The sequence below is a fragment of the Cebidichthys violaceus genome, unplaced genomic scaffold, assembly GCF_023349555.1.
Source record: "Cebidichthys violaceus isolate CVI_PGR_0920_01 unplaced genomic scaffold, fCebVio1.0.p SCAF_12, whole genome shotgun sequence".
Taxonomy (NCBI): Eukaryota; Metazoa; Chordata; class Actinopteri; order Perciformes; family Stichaeidae; genus Cebidichthys; species Cebidichthys violaceus.
Genome location: NW_027176285.1, coordinates 9,067,549 through 9,080,897, shown reverse-complemented (window position 1 = coordinate 9,080,897; position 13,349 = coordinate 9,067,549). Strand labels below are relative to the sequence as shown.

At 39.3% G+C, this 13,349-nt stretch overlaps 2 protein-coding genes across 3 annotated transcripts in view; one reads left to right on the top strand and one right to left on the bottom strand.

The window, feature by feature from the left end:
- Positions 1-970: 970 nt before the first annotated feature.
- On the top strand, positions 971-5,322 carry oaz1b (ornithine decarboxylase antizyme 1b). Its single transcript, XM_068706218.1, is given in 6 exon segments — positions 971-1,157; positions 3,075-3,126; positions 3,128-3,214; positions 3,634-3,806; positions 4,006-4,091; positions 4,218-5,322. Coding segments are annotated over 6 exon segments (651 nt in total). The 5' UTR covers positions 971-1,035; the 3' UTR covers positions 4,349-5,322.
- A 1,159-nt stretch (positions 5,323-6,481) lies between these two features.
- LOC137869081 (E3 ubiquitin-protein ligase UHRF2-like) overlaps positions 6,482-13,349 on the bottom strand; it is a 30,634-nt gene continuing 23,766 nt past the window's right edge. For both annotated transcript variants that reach the window (XM_068706216.1, XM_068706217.1), the window contains exon 16: positions 6,482-13,261. In XM_068706216.1, the coding sequence (XP_068562317.1) occupies positions 13,115-13,261 (147 nt within the window). In that variant the 3' untranslated portion in view covers positions 6,482-13,114. The remainder of the gene's footprint in view (positions 13,262-13,349) is intronic.

Here is a 13,349-nt window from a genome sequence, read left to right as displayed (position 1 = left end):
GAATATGGGCTGATAAGGCTGTTCACTTAAAATGCCACAAATTAAATGCAACAGCCCCAGTTTATTCTTTCACATCAGATGCTTATTATGTTTCACATTTGAAAAGCTGGTAATGTTGTGCAAAGATGTGTATTTTTGCAGGAATCTAATTCACATTAATTGTGCTGTCAATAGAAATCAGGACAAGTAAGAAACCCCAGTGTTTTCTTTAGCTTTTGCTTTAGGTTCATTCCTGACCCTGGAAATTGTTGTTTGACAAAATAATTTTAGTTAGTTAGTCCACAAACTTTCTTCATGTGTGTCTTTCAACCTTATCTCACGGTCTTCTTTGGCAGATCAATATCAACCCAGTGATGAAGACCACGAAGTGCAGTTGAATGCTTGAAAAAAGCTGGTGTAGCCTGTATGCTGTCTCCAAAGTGGCAACTGAGTACCACACCACCTCACTGTGAATTGACAGGCCTACAATAAATTTGATTCAGATCTATGAGCATTGCAAGAATTTGGAGGTTCTATATCCACCTGGGGTTAGTTTACATTCAGTTCAGTTTAAATTCAGATTTAAGTCAAATACATTTTTCACATGTGGCCCCAACCATCTTCCCTGGATTCATGACCTCGTTTGTTTTGGGAATCCCGGCTACTGTCCAGGGAAGTTACTATATAAATTAAATAGTAAATAAATATATAAAACACAGTATATTAAAAGTATGTTTTCTCATACAAAGTAATATTAAATTCAACATAATTTGTCATATCTGCAATAGAAATGTTCCCAATGTTATCGATATGACATGTTGACATGTTATTCTATTCGAAATATTCACTTTTAACTGTGATGACCAACGAAAAACATTTTAATATTTCATATTAGTATTATTTTGAAGTCAAGAAAACAATCTACCGGAAACACGTGACCTTCATTGCGGGTGACTTTACGCCTGTTTTTGTACGAGTCCCGACTCTCTGACCGATCATTAGCTTGCCGAGAATTGCAGAGAGCAGTCAGCCCGTCGTGTCTCTACCCGAGGCCGGATGGTAAAATCCAACCTCCAGCGGATCCTAAACAGTCATTGCTTTGCTCGCGAGAAAGAAGGAAAACAACAGTCTTTAACTACCATGGATTTGAGTAATGGTATTTGTGACATGATTGGGAAGTAAGTAAACGATAAAAAATATCTCACCTAGCTAACCGTGATGTGGGGGAGGGGTGGCTAAGCTAACATAGCTTGTAGCAACAGAAAAGCGGAAGTAAAACGTATTTACAGTTAAATGTGCATGTTGCACGTAAAACGCTGTATCAACAATGTCCCACTATTGGGGGATAATACGGCCATCGTTAACTTGTTATTTTAAAAACTGTCATGTTGATAAAAGATACAGATAATTATTTGCTGGACCGAGGGACGACATGAGCAGCACTAGCTAATGGTAGCATTAGCTTATGTTAGCTATGAATCGTATGTAACCTCTGGTACGTCACTGTAGTTAGCTTAGCCAGCTAGTTAGCTAACCAGTTAGCACCAACCTTTTAACATAACGCCAGTTGAAGTGAAGTATCTTGCTAAGGAGAACGTTAACAGACAAAGTTAGTTAAAAGTTTATTTCGTAAAGACACTAATGGATTTAAATATAATAAGATTGTTTTAGTTTCTCTCACGTTAGCCTTTTTTTAAGACCAAACCGTCTTCTACGTTTAAGAAAAAAGACACTAAGTGAGCGTAACGTAAAATATTTCACATTATAACTTTGTTGCCTGTGTGGATTCGTCACACGAAACAACTTAACCATAGCTCGCGTTATTACGTTTACGGTAATAAGGTGAGCACGCGATGATCTCGTGAGCTGACAAGAGGCAGGTTGATTATTACGCAACTGACAGTCTACTGCAGCAGCCTTGAATTAATTTACAGGAGGCCTAAAAGCTTGTAGGCCGTGTTATTAGTATAAGAGTCACCAGCTATTTTAATGATGCCAAACTTTAAGCGTAAAGGCCAGAAAGATTGAAGTGACAGCGGTCAAAATAGTGCTGTATTATTATATTACCGTATTATGTTTAGGAGAGAAAAAATCGCTAAATTGATTTATTAATATGCAACAAAATTTATAATCGTTTCGTCGGTTTTTTAGTTAATTTTTCTAGCAAAAATTTCAAATTCAGTCAGTTGTAAAAATGCCAAAAATGTACTAGTTTAATTTCCTCAGTTGTAAGCATCAGTACTTTGTTGTCTTATTGTACAGCGAACAGAGAATGTTCAGGGTTTGCACAAAGTAATCGATTGAATGACATCATTATGATGTCATTCTAATGTGCATTAGGAAAATATAATGGGTATTTTTCACATTTAATAACTGTTAGTTGCAGTGTTAATACAAACCCTGATGAGATCAGCTTATGTGAAAATATGCCATGCGCGTGGCTTTGTCAGCACTGTTGTGTGCAAGACAAAGTATGTTTCCCCAACAAGTTGTTTGAATGAAGCACAACAAAGATGCTGTTTGTGGAGGTGTCGATAGATGTTAGCAACACTGCTAACATCTTAAATTAGGCTGGCTGTTTGAACTAACAACACAAAGACATGATGTTGAGAATATGAGTCATGGTTTGTGGTAAACACAGGGCCATTGTTTTCAGGAACACTAACTGTAAGCGGTTTCAAAGAGCACCCAGGAACATGTGTTGTAGATTGACCACTTAAACGTTAATAGCAGTATACAACTTGAAAGTATATTTATGTAATACTTTATATCAGTATTGGGAAATCGTACATTTTTACTGCTAACAACCTGTAGTTAGTTTTCACTGGTATTTGAGCAACTGTGAGTCATTAGCTTAATCCCAGAAGATGCATGTATGTGCACTATATTCCACTGTGTGAAATTAAATTGCTGCAATTCTTCTTTAATCACAATGGCAAACTTGGTCAAAGTCCATTTTTTTGTCTGTGTTGAGTCCCATGACTTGTCTTTGAGGTTGTGGTTATATAAAAAAATACTGAATATGCATTTTTGACACATAGAAACACATTTGAGGTGGATTGACAGTGTTGTGCTTCTGTTCCTCTCTCCTCCAGACTGTCCCTGCACTGTAGTAGTACCCGCGGCCCGGGGCCTCTGTGGTGCTCCTGATGCCCCTCTCCCACCCCTGAAGATCCCAGGTGGGCGAGGGAATGGCACACGGGATCACACTCCTTCAGCTCGGCCACTCTACTCAGTAAGGCTAGACACACACACACACACTCTGTATTATTGCTGAAATGTAATCGGATGCAGAGACGGGGGACAGCTGTTTTTAGAGGAGGAAATGTGTCAAGAATAGCAGTTTAAGCCATTTCCTGTCAGTTTGTTTACATGTCGGAGGAAGTCACACCAGGCGTTTACATGATTCAGTCATCTAAGCTCAGCAGTGACGCCTCCATCGATTTCTTTTCCCTTCAGAGTTCAGCGTATTTGTGTTTTGGCCGGCATAACCGGTCCCATGTGTGCCTGCAATTGTTTTAAGCCACAATTCCATACGAGTTGAATTATAATTGGATGTGAGCGGGCAACGTATACATATCTACACGTTGCTGACACATCGTATGTCACTCACTGCTGTTTCTCAGATGTGTTACTGGTGTTTTGTGTTTCCAGGATCGAAAATTGAGTGTAACGGAGGAGCCAGCAGGGAACGGTCGCCCTGGAATACTCCACTTCCAAAGTCGTCCCACCGTTACCAGGACAATACAATGGGATGCTGTCCTGAGCAGCAGCGCACTCTACGTGGAGATACCTCTTGACCCGCTTCCTGAGGGCAGCAAGGAGAGGTGAGGCCAGATGGTTGAGAGAAATAAAGCTGCAGCGCTTTACAATGGCACAAGAGAGTAAACTTAAGAGGCACTTCAATTAGGAGTAAAACAAATATTCCTTAGGATATGTATGAGTTTGGTCAAACCATTGGTACAGTTTGTGGCTGTATGTTTAGAGGTTGTTTTCTAACCTGCGCTGCCTCTGCTCTCCCTCCAGCTTTGCGGCGCTCCTGGAGTATGCTGAAGAACATCTGAAAGTAGTTAGCGTGTTTGTCTGCTTTTACAAGAACAGAGAGGATCGTGGTACGTGCACACCGCCCCTGTATTTCAAAGCATACTTTTTATCATTCAGAACAATAATTATTTTGGTTTCTGTGTTGTGACTCGTACTGCATCTTGATATCTGTTGTCCCTATCTTATTCTTACAGCTAAACTGGTGCGTACATTCAGTTTCCTGGGCTTTGAGATTGTGAAACCGGGCCATGCCCTCGTCCCGCCTCGACCTGATGTCTTCTTCATGGCCTACAATTTTGACAGGGACTCCTCGGATGAGGAGTAGCCCCCTTTGACAGCCCCTCCACCCCCTGCTTACTTCCCCTTTTCTTCCCGTTGTATGTTTTTCCATCCAAGCTTCCTCATAAATCTGTCTGTGTTGAACCCTCGGCAGTAGCTCCCTGTATGCAAGTATTCATCTCCCCCTTGCTTTTTTGCGTTCAAGGGAATATGTAAGATCTCCATTTTCCACCATCTATGTTTTATTCTACCGTTTTCATTGAAGATTAATCGGTGTTGTCACCTATAAAAGGAAGGAACCGTTGTTGTTTTTGGGACTTACAATCACATTACAGTTGTCACAGCTATTAATTAAATTCCGGTGTAATTTCCATTTCTTGTCAAGTCATTGATTTAATTAGTATTTTCTTCTCCTGATAGATTATGGTGGTGGATTCTTCATTTCTTGAATGTACAATAAAAAGGTCATCAGGTTTACACTCGGGTACTCCAGCTTTCCTTTATTTGGCTAAAGAATGACTAAATTTGTCTCATTTTCTCTCTCTGAATTGAATAACACATTTCAGTGGGACGAGTTTTATGTAGTAGCACTAATATCCTCTTAAAAGTTTTTTATTTTTTTGAAAAATTACTTTTGAGTGACGGCCCCAATAATTGGTACTTCATAGCTGTATAGTGAAATCATTTAGACTAGAGGCAGTGAAAAGATGAATGCTGCTGCATGTCTGTCGGCGCTTCAGTTTCAAGTCAAAGATCCTGCAGTGAGTGTATTGGTACAACGTGAAAGGAAAGGAAATAATCCAAAGTGCTTTTGCTTCTTTCTGCCATGTATATCTCACAATATTGTAGTATGTTTTTGTTTTGGAGTTTGGAAAAAAAAATGTGATATGATTGGATATTTTTTTTTATTAGCATTCCTTTTTAACTTTTGTTTTTTGTTTTCATGATAGTGTTGAGTTTGTTGTTCACCTGCATAGTGGTACCTGTTGTGCTTCTGTGATAATAAAAAAACAAAAACAATCTGTAGTTTAGTTTCTGTATTTGTTCACAAATTAATTTGAACTAAAATCTGATGAGCTCAAGCAGACCCAGAGCAGATCTTGTTGTTTTTTTTCTATTTTAAAATAATTGCTCTGCTTTATATTAACTGCTAGATGTGCACTAAAATGCCACTGAGCACCAACCAGAGTGGTGGAAGCACATACACTTATCACACAATCATGTGTTCATATAGATCCTTGTATAAAGCTCTTATAATGTCCCCTAGTCATAACTAGTACCCTACATATAATCTGTGCTGCTCAGGTTGCACAAACTGATGGAAATCAGGTCAGTTAAAAAAGAGCAGCAGGCCGTCATCCAGAGCGTGTCCTGTGTCTTTACACCACCAGGGGGCTCCACAGGACCCTGAGCTACACGTAACCATTTAATCGCTGATTTTAAAATTGCACCAGTGTAAAATGTGCATTTGTACAAACAGTTGTGCTGGTTAAGTCATGGCCTCTCAGGAAGCCTGAAACCACAGTAAGAACTAAGTAAGCCGAAGAAGTCTTTTTCATTTCTATTAGTCTGAGTGCAGACTGTGCATGACAGGTGGTGTGTTAGATTTGCTGCACCTTTTAGTGCAGGATCATATCAATCAGTATAAGTACAGGAGTCTAGTGACCTCATGTTATTTCCAACATGGCTGTGGCCACCTTCAGCCCGAGCAGTGGTCCAATCAGGAAGGATAACTCAAAACACCTGTGTGGGTGAGCAGGGCCTTCAATGAAGACGGAAGCAACACCTGGTTCTCTTGATTGGGCAGAGTTCTCCTTTTTTCCACAGCAGCCATTTTAACTTGTAGGAAAAGCACAGGGGTTTGCTAATAACTGTAGCGATGGCTCTGTTGAATTCAAGCATCCCAGTAAGTCCTGACACATTGAGCCACCATGCACAATACCAGCACCCTAAACCGAAGCAGAGAATTGGAATTCAGCCTTCATTGATTATTTTATTCACACCTGCGTGTTTCCTTCTGTCAAAATGTCTTCTGTAACAAAAGGGCTATTGCTGTTGAATTTATGATTATGATGTAATGCCGTATGAAGGCATAGTGTCATCTGCTGTAGACCTGCTTCATTTTCCACTACTTTAAGTGTTCATTTAAGGCCTAAAAGGCTTTAAAATTAACTTTATTTTCAATATTGCAAAGAAGCATAGACTGTCTAACGTATCCATGGAAGGATAATAAAGGGGAAAAAACAACAAAAATGCACGTTTACCATGTGTATAAAAAAAAAAAAATCATCAGCAGCAGTTTGGTGGAAAATATTATGTAAAGAGATCACCTTGCTAATAAAAAAATAAAAATAGATTAAAATGTTAATGGTTTTCAGGGTAATTTTATTCTTCCTCTTATATGAAAAAAACAATGATTATGGCCTATGAGAGCTGTGAATATAATATCTGTACATTAATTTGGGAGGGGAGATCATCTGCTTGACCACTAATTTCTAAATAATTCCATGGTGTATTTTTTTTTCATTAATGTCACTCGTAATCGCACGAAGCCTCATGAAATCTGTAAAATACAGGACAAAAAGTTATTTTTTTTTGGAATCCAAATATTTAATAGGTACATATCAAGTATTATTATGACATGTATAAAATTTCAGATCACAATATGAAGCAATGAAACTCCTCAGACCGGCATTATGCTGCAAATGTTTGAGGTCGCCACATAAAAATGACTAATGGTTAAAATAGAAAGAGAAGCAACTAAAATGGTAGAAAAATGGCGCACAGACATAGATAATAGTAAGCATTCTAGGAAAATTAAATGCAACTTTTCAAACGTTTTTTTCTTCAATAGAGTGCAATCAAAATAAAAACAACACAGCACTGAAGCCAAGCGTCCACAAGACGTCTAAAAATTGTTAGTACTGTAGGTTCACGGAGGGCAGAGGACAGCGCAGAGAGAGCAGAGGGAGACAGGTCACAGCAGAGAAAGAAACGAGGACTATCAGGTCAACGCAGGGAGAAAATAATCTTGGAACAAGATTTGAGCAACAGTGGAAGTAATGCACATCACAGTTCGCTTTAAAAGACCATAGAAGCATTTGTACTTGCATGTTGTTGATAAAAAGAGAACAAAATCCTGAATGACTGAACAGAAACGAGGACATCACCACAAACGAAGAAACGGCCGGCCAATGAACAGCGGCCTGAATGTCAACGGAGCAGCTGATGTGTACAGCAGCGTGTCATCGGCTCTACACTAAACACGGCGACGCCTCAGAGTTACAGGTGAACGCGATGATGTCGATGAACGAGGGCTACGTTTTCCCGCAAAACCAACTCAAGTGTTGAAAACCATTTCAGGTGCATTATCTGGACTTCAGGCCAGATCACAGATCAGTGCGGAGGCTGTGCTGTTATTTTTGCTTTAGGTGCCATCAGACCTGCCAACCCTGGACATTTTAGGACCATATCAGCTCTACGAAAGATGTAAATCTGTGTCAGCCGCTCGAGATAAAAAAAAGAAGGCATTTTTAACTCTGGCTGCGTAATATATGTATAATGCATGCAATGGTGTGTCAGATCGAACAGTTAAAACGTGAAGATAACTGAGCACATGTGTGGGTGCAGTGTACAGCCTCACATGTGAACAGTAAGCTTCTATCTGTCCAGTTGTTACATGACATTAATACCATGTGGGACTACAGAGCAGCGACTACAAAATAGTACAAAAAAACATTGCCAAACTATTTGGGAAATAATATATTCTGTAAGATTATAACCGACTGGTCTTCCTTGATATTCTTATGTTGTAATGTATGTGAAGCCAAGTGCGTTTTCATAGATATGGAGGCGGCAGTTTCTCATTGGTGAAGCTGAATCCACTGGATGGGAACATATAAGAAAAGTTAAGCATAAAAAAGTAACTAGAAAAAGTAGTGTTTAAGGACAACTTTTTGTTTGTATCCAATTCACAGCTGCCATTCAATCCTCATTTGTATTTTCATGTTAGACCTGATGATGAATCCACACAGATCTTGGTCTCTCAAACTGGTTGACTGATGACTGACATGTGAAAACATTCACCTCTGTCCAACTATTGTGGGCAGAAAACTCATAAAACCATTAAAACAACATCACTATCCCAGGCCAGGACACTACTTTTACATATAAACATGTACGGTGTTATCCAGTATTTAAAAAAATGACCTCTCTCTTTGGAGCCAACTTTCTGTGTCAGAATTCTGTTCCTGGTGGATTCTTCATTTCTTGAATGTACAATAAAAAGGTCATCAGGTTTACACTCGGGTACTCCAGCTTTCCTTTATTTGGCTAAAGAATGACTTTAAATTTGTCTCATTTTCTCTCTCTGAATTGAATAACACATTTCAGTGGGACGAGTTTTATGTAGTAGCACTAATATCCTCTTAAACGGTTTTTGATTTTTTTTTTGTTGAAAAATTACTTTTGAGTGACGGCCCCAATAATTGGTACTTCATAGCTGTATAGTGAAATCATTTAGACTAGAGGCAGTGAAAAGATGAATGCTGCTGCATGTCTGTCGGCGCTTCAGTTTCAAGTCAAAGATCCTGCAGTGAGTGTATTGGTACAACGTGAAAGGAAAGGAAATAATCCAAAGTGCTTTTGCTTCTTTCTGCCATGTATATCTCACAATATTGTAGTATGTTTTTGTTTTGGAGGTTGGAAAAAAAAATGTGATGTTATGATTGGATATTTTTTTTATTAGCATTCCTTTTTAACTTTTTTGTTTTCATGATAGTGTTGAGTTGGTTGTTCACCTGCATAGTGGTACCTGTTGTGCTTCTGTGATAATAAAAAACAAAAACAATCTGTAGTCTAGTTTCTGTATTTGTTCACAAATTAATTTGAACTAAAATCTGATGAGCTCAAGCACACCCAGAGCAGATCTTGTTGTTTTTTTTCTATTTTAAAATAATTGCTCTGCTTTATATTAACTGCTAGATGTGCACTAAAATGCCACTGAGCACCAACCAGAGTGGTGGAAGCACATACACTTATCACACAATCATGTGTTCATATAGATCCTTGTATAAAGCTCTTATAATGTCCCCTAGTCATAACTAGTACCCTACATATAATCTGTGCTGCTCAGGTTGCACAAACTGATGGAAATCAGGTCAGTTAAAAAAGAGCAGCAGGCCGTCATCCAGAGCGTGTCCTGTGTCTTTACACCACCAGGGGGCTCCACAGGACCCTGAGCTACACGTAACCATTTAATCGCTGATTTTAAAATTGCACCAGTGTAAAATGTGCATTTGTACAAACAGTTGTGCTGGTTAAGTCATGGCCTCTCAGGAAGCCTGAAACTACAGTAAGAACTAAGTAAGCCGAAGAAGTCTTTTTCATTTCTATTAGTCTGAGTGCAGACTGTGCATGACAGGTGGTGTGTTAGATTTGCTGCACCTTTTAGTGCAGGATCATATCAATCAGTATAAGTACAGGAGTCTAGTGACCTCATGTTATTTCCAACATGGCTGTGGCCACCTTCAGCCCGAGCAGTGGTCCAATCAGGAAGGATAACTCAAAACACCTGTGTGGGTGAGCAGGGCCTTCAATGAAGACGGAAGCAACACCTGGTTCTCTTGATTGGGCAGAGTTCTCCTTTTTTCCACAGCAGCCATTTTGACTTGTAGGAAAAGCACAGGGGTTTGCTAATAACTGTAGCGATGGCTCTGTTGAATTCAAGCATCCCAGTAAGTCCTGACACATTGAGCCACCATGCACAATACCAGCACCCTAAACCGAAGCAGAGAATTGGAATTCAGCCTTCATTGATTATTTTATTCACACCTGCGTGTTTCCTTCTGTCAAAATGTCTTCTGTAACAAAAGGGCTATTGCTGTTGAATTAGAAAAAACGGAGCAGCGACTACAAAATAGTACAAAAAAACATTGCCAAACTATTTGGGAAATAATATATTCTGTAAGATTATAACCGACTGGTCTTCCTTGATATTCTTATGTTGTAATGTATGTGAAGTCAAGTGCGTTTTCATAGATATGGAGGCGGCAGTTTCTCATTGGTGAAGCTGAATCCACTGGATGGGAACATATAAGAAAAGTTAAGCATAAAAAAGTAACTAGAAAAAGTAGTGTTTAAGGACAACTTTTTGTTTGTATCCAATTCACAGCTGCCATTCAATCCTCATTTGTATTTTCATGTTAGACCTGATGATGAATCCACACAGATCTTGGTCTCTCAAACTGGTTGACTGATGACTGACATGTGAAAACATTCACCTCTGTCCAACTATTGTGGGCAGAAAACTCATAAAACCATTAAAACAACATCACTATCCCAGGCCAGGACACTACTTTTACATATAAACATGTACGGTGTTATCCAGTATTTAAAAAAATGACCTCTCTCTTTGGAGCCAACTTTCTGTGTCAAGAATTTTGTTCCTGTATTTACGTATTTAAGAACTACGTATTCACACAAACAACAATCAGACCTGATCTACTCTAAATGTTTGCTGACTTTCTGGCTTTCCAGATTTAAACTTCTGACTATTGGGTGCAGTGATGGACATACAGCAAACATTACCTTGTATATTTACATATTTTAACTCCGCCAACGGTTTTCAGTTCAGTTTGTTGGTCTGTTTGTCAGCAGGATTACAGAAAACTACTGGCCCGATTTTCATGACATGGGTTTAGCATGAGCCAAGGTAGAACTCATTACATTTTGGAACAGATCCGAATCGCAGGGCTGATACAATCATTATTTTTCACTTATGGAAATGGCCTTGACGGAAGTATGCGCTCTCCGAGTGCCCTTCTAGTTAATATATTCAATGTTATGCTGTATCCAAGTGTACTGAAACACACAACCTATTGAATCATTCAATAGTGTGTTCACAAAACTTCCGTGTCCTTCTCTTATACACCAGTGAACTCTTTCATATGCACTATTGAGAACCTCTAAAAATATTGAAAAGTGCCATGTTGGGATGGGTATTGTTTACATTTTTCAGTGCCAATAAAACCTTTTTGATACTCAACTTTGAGGAATATCAACCTTTTTCTCCATTTACCAAAAGAAGTTCTCAACTATTAAACGTTATCTAAACAGAAGCAACCATACAAGAACTTTGCCTAAATAAAAAAAAAAGACTCAAATTACATAAATCAGTAGATTTCTAAAAAATAATAAGTTAGCAAAATTGGGGAAAGTGACCAGGCATCAGATGCAAACTTTTGCTACTTAACAGTTTTTGATAGTTTGTGCTACAAGGCACTCTTGTCCTACAGGTGGACTGGGGAAAAACAATTCATGACAACAGTGTATTTCTATCAAGCTCATATCCTGTATAATCTGGGGACCACTGCAGATATTGGCCTCTGAGCCTCTGATGGTGTGAATCCACATAACCATCATGTTGGTTGGAAAGCGAAGGGGAAGCAGATCGTCTAACAAATCTAACAGAGAGAACTATAGCAGGATGAATATATGCTGAGCACAAAACATGCTAACCATCTTTGTGAATGAATGGGAAAAACCAGAACGTACTCCTCTAATGTACGCGGACAGTTTAGTCAGTTCATTTATAAATGTATCATTTTAAGAGATCTAACAGAGTTTGTATATCTTGTACATTTATTTCTAGCTGCTTGGAAATGTAAACAAAAAGTGCCTTGCCAAAGAAAGATGATAGTTTGGTATGGTCCTGTTTGATACTTCACAAGTGCATTTTATTTTTATGATTACTCATCAGAAATGACTTTCTTTTAAGGAGATTTCTGAAGATATTTGCTCACGACCTGCTCTACAGCCTCACGTCTTTGGTATGTTTATGAAGATTTTACTCCACATTAAATCTGGGAGAGTTGTGCCTGTTGATCACTAAGTATGTAAGGTGCTGCTTTGTTGGATCCAGAAATCTCTTGACAAAGTTGCCAATTTGTTTTATGCAAATGAACGGAAAGTACCTCTAGCAAGACATTTGCTATTCTAAGGTATGGTAATGGAATTATTCCACGTGACACGAGCAGCTCGCAGAATGCTAGCATGTGCACCAGATTAACCTGCAAAATGAGTCATGTTATTGATGAAGTGCGTCAAAAACATTGTGCACTTTCCTAATTTTAGCTTGCCATGACCGGCCAACTCTCAGTCCCATGACCTACTTGCTCATTCTGAATCTTATGTCCTGCTGTGCCTAAATCACTGTAATAAACCATTACCTTTTGTCGCCAGCTGAGTAAGATACTGCACATGTATGAAGCAGCTAAGTTTGTTTTTGGTGTAAATACATACATGGTACACAAAAAAATGCTTATAGGTTGGCAGGAGTCTGATGGCTGATTTCATGATATTCCCAGGGGAGTAATTTGCACTCAAACAACGTGCTGTATGTCAAATCATAGAACCAGTGAAGAACACAGTGGAGGGGGAAGCAAAAAAGTAAGCTAACCTTGAGATGGCTAGTGGGTGAGAATCGGGTCTCCTTTTGTGCGTTCGTGTACGTTTGTGTGGGCAGGAGTAGTGAGGATGAAAAAAAATGTCCTTGGTTGAATTTCAGGCTGGTGATGTTAATGGAGACAATCCAGGTTTAACAGATGAGGTCAGTCCCTACTGAGGTTGTTTGTGTATGAATGATTGTATACATAAATGGCTGTATATGCAATATACATTTGCCCGTGGGTAAGTACAGTATGTGTGCGCAATGCATTTTTAAAGTGGAGCTCTAGGTACTTGACGGTATACACGGGTGCACAGAATGGATGCTCGTGTGCGCGTGGTCTACTTATAAACGGGATTTTCGACCTCATCGGCCCTTGCTGTAGCCGGGATAGAACTGGTCAAGCAGCACCTGAAGCGTCACGTTTTGGGACATGACGTAGTCTTTGCCCAAGTCGTGGCGGCAGGCGGGGCAGGTGTACACCGTTGCTCGGAACGACCGCTGTAGACAAGTCTGAGGAGAGAGGACGGCGGGAGACAATTCACACACAAATGCAAGGAGACGAGATTTTAAGCACTGGTGGTTACAAATGCATCCAGTT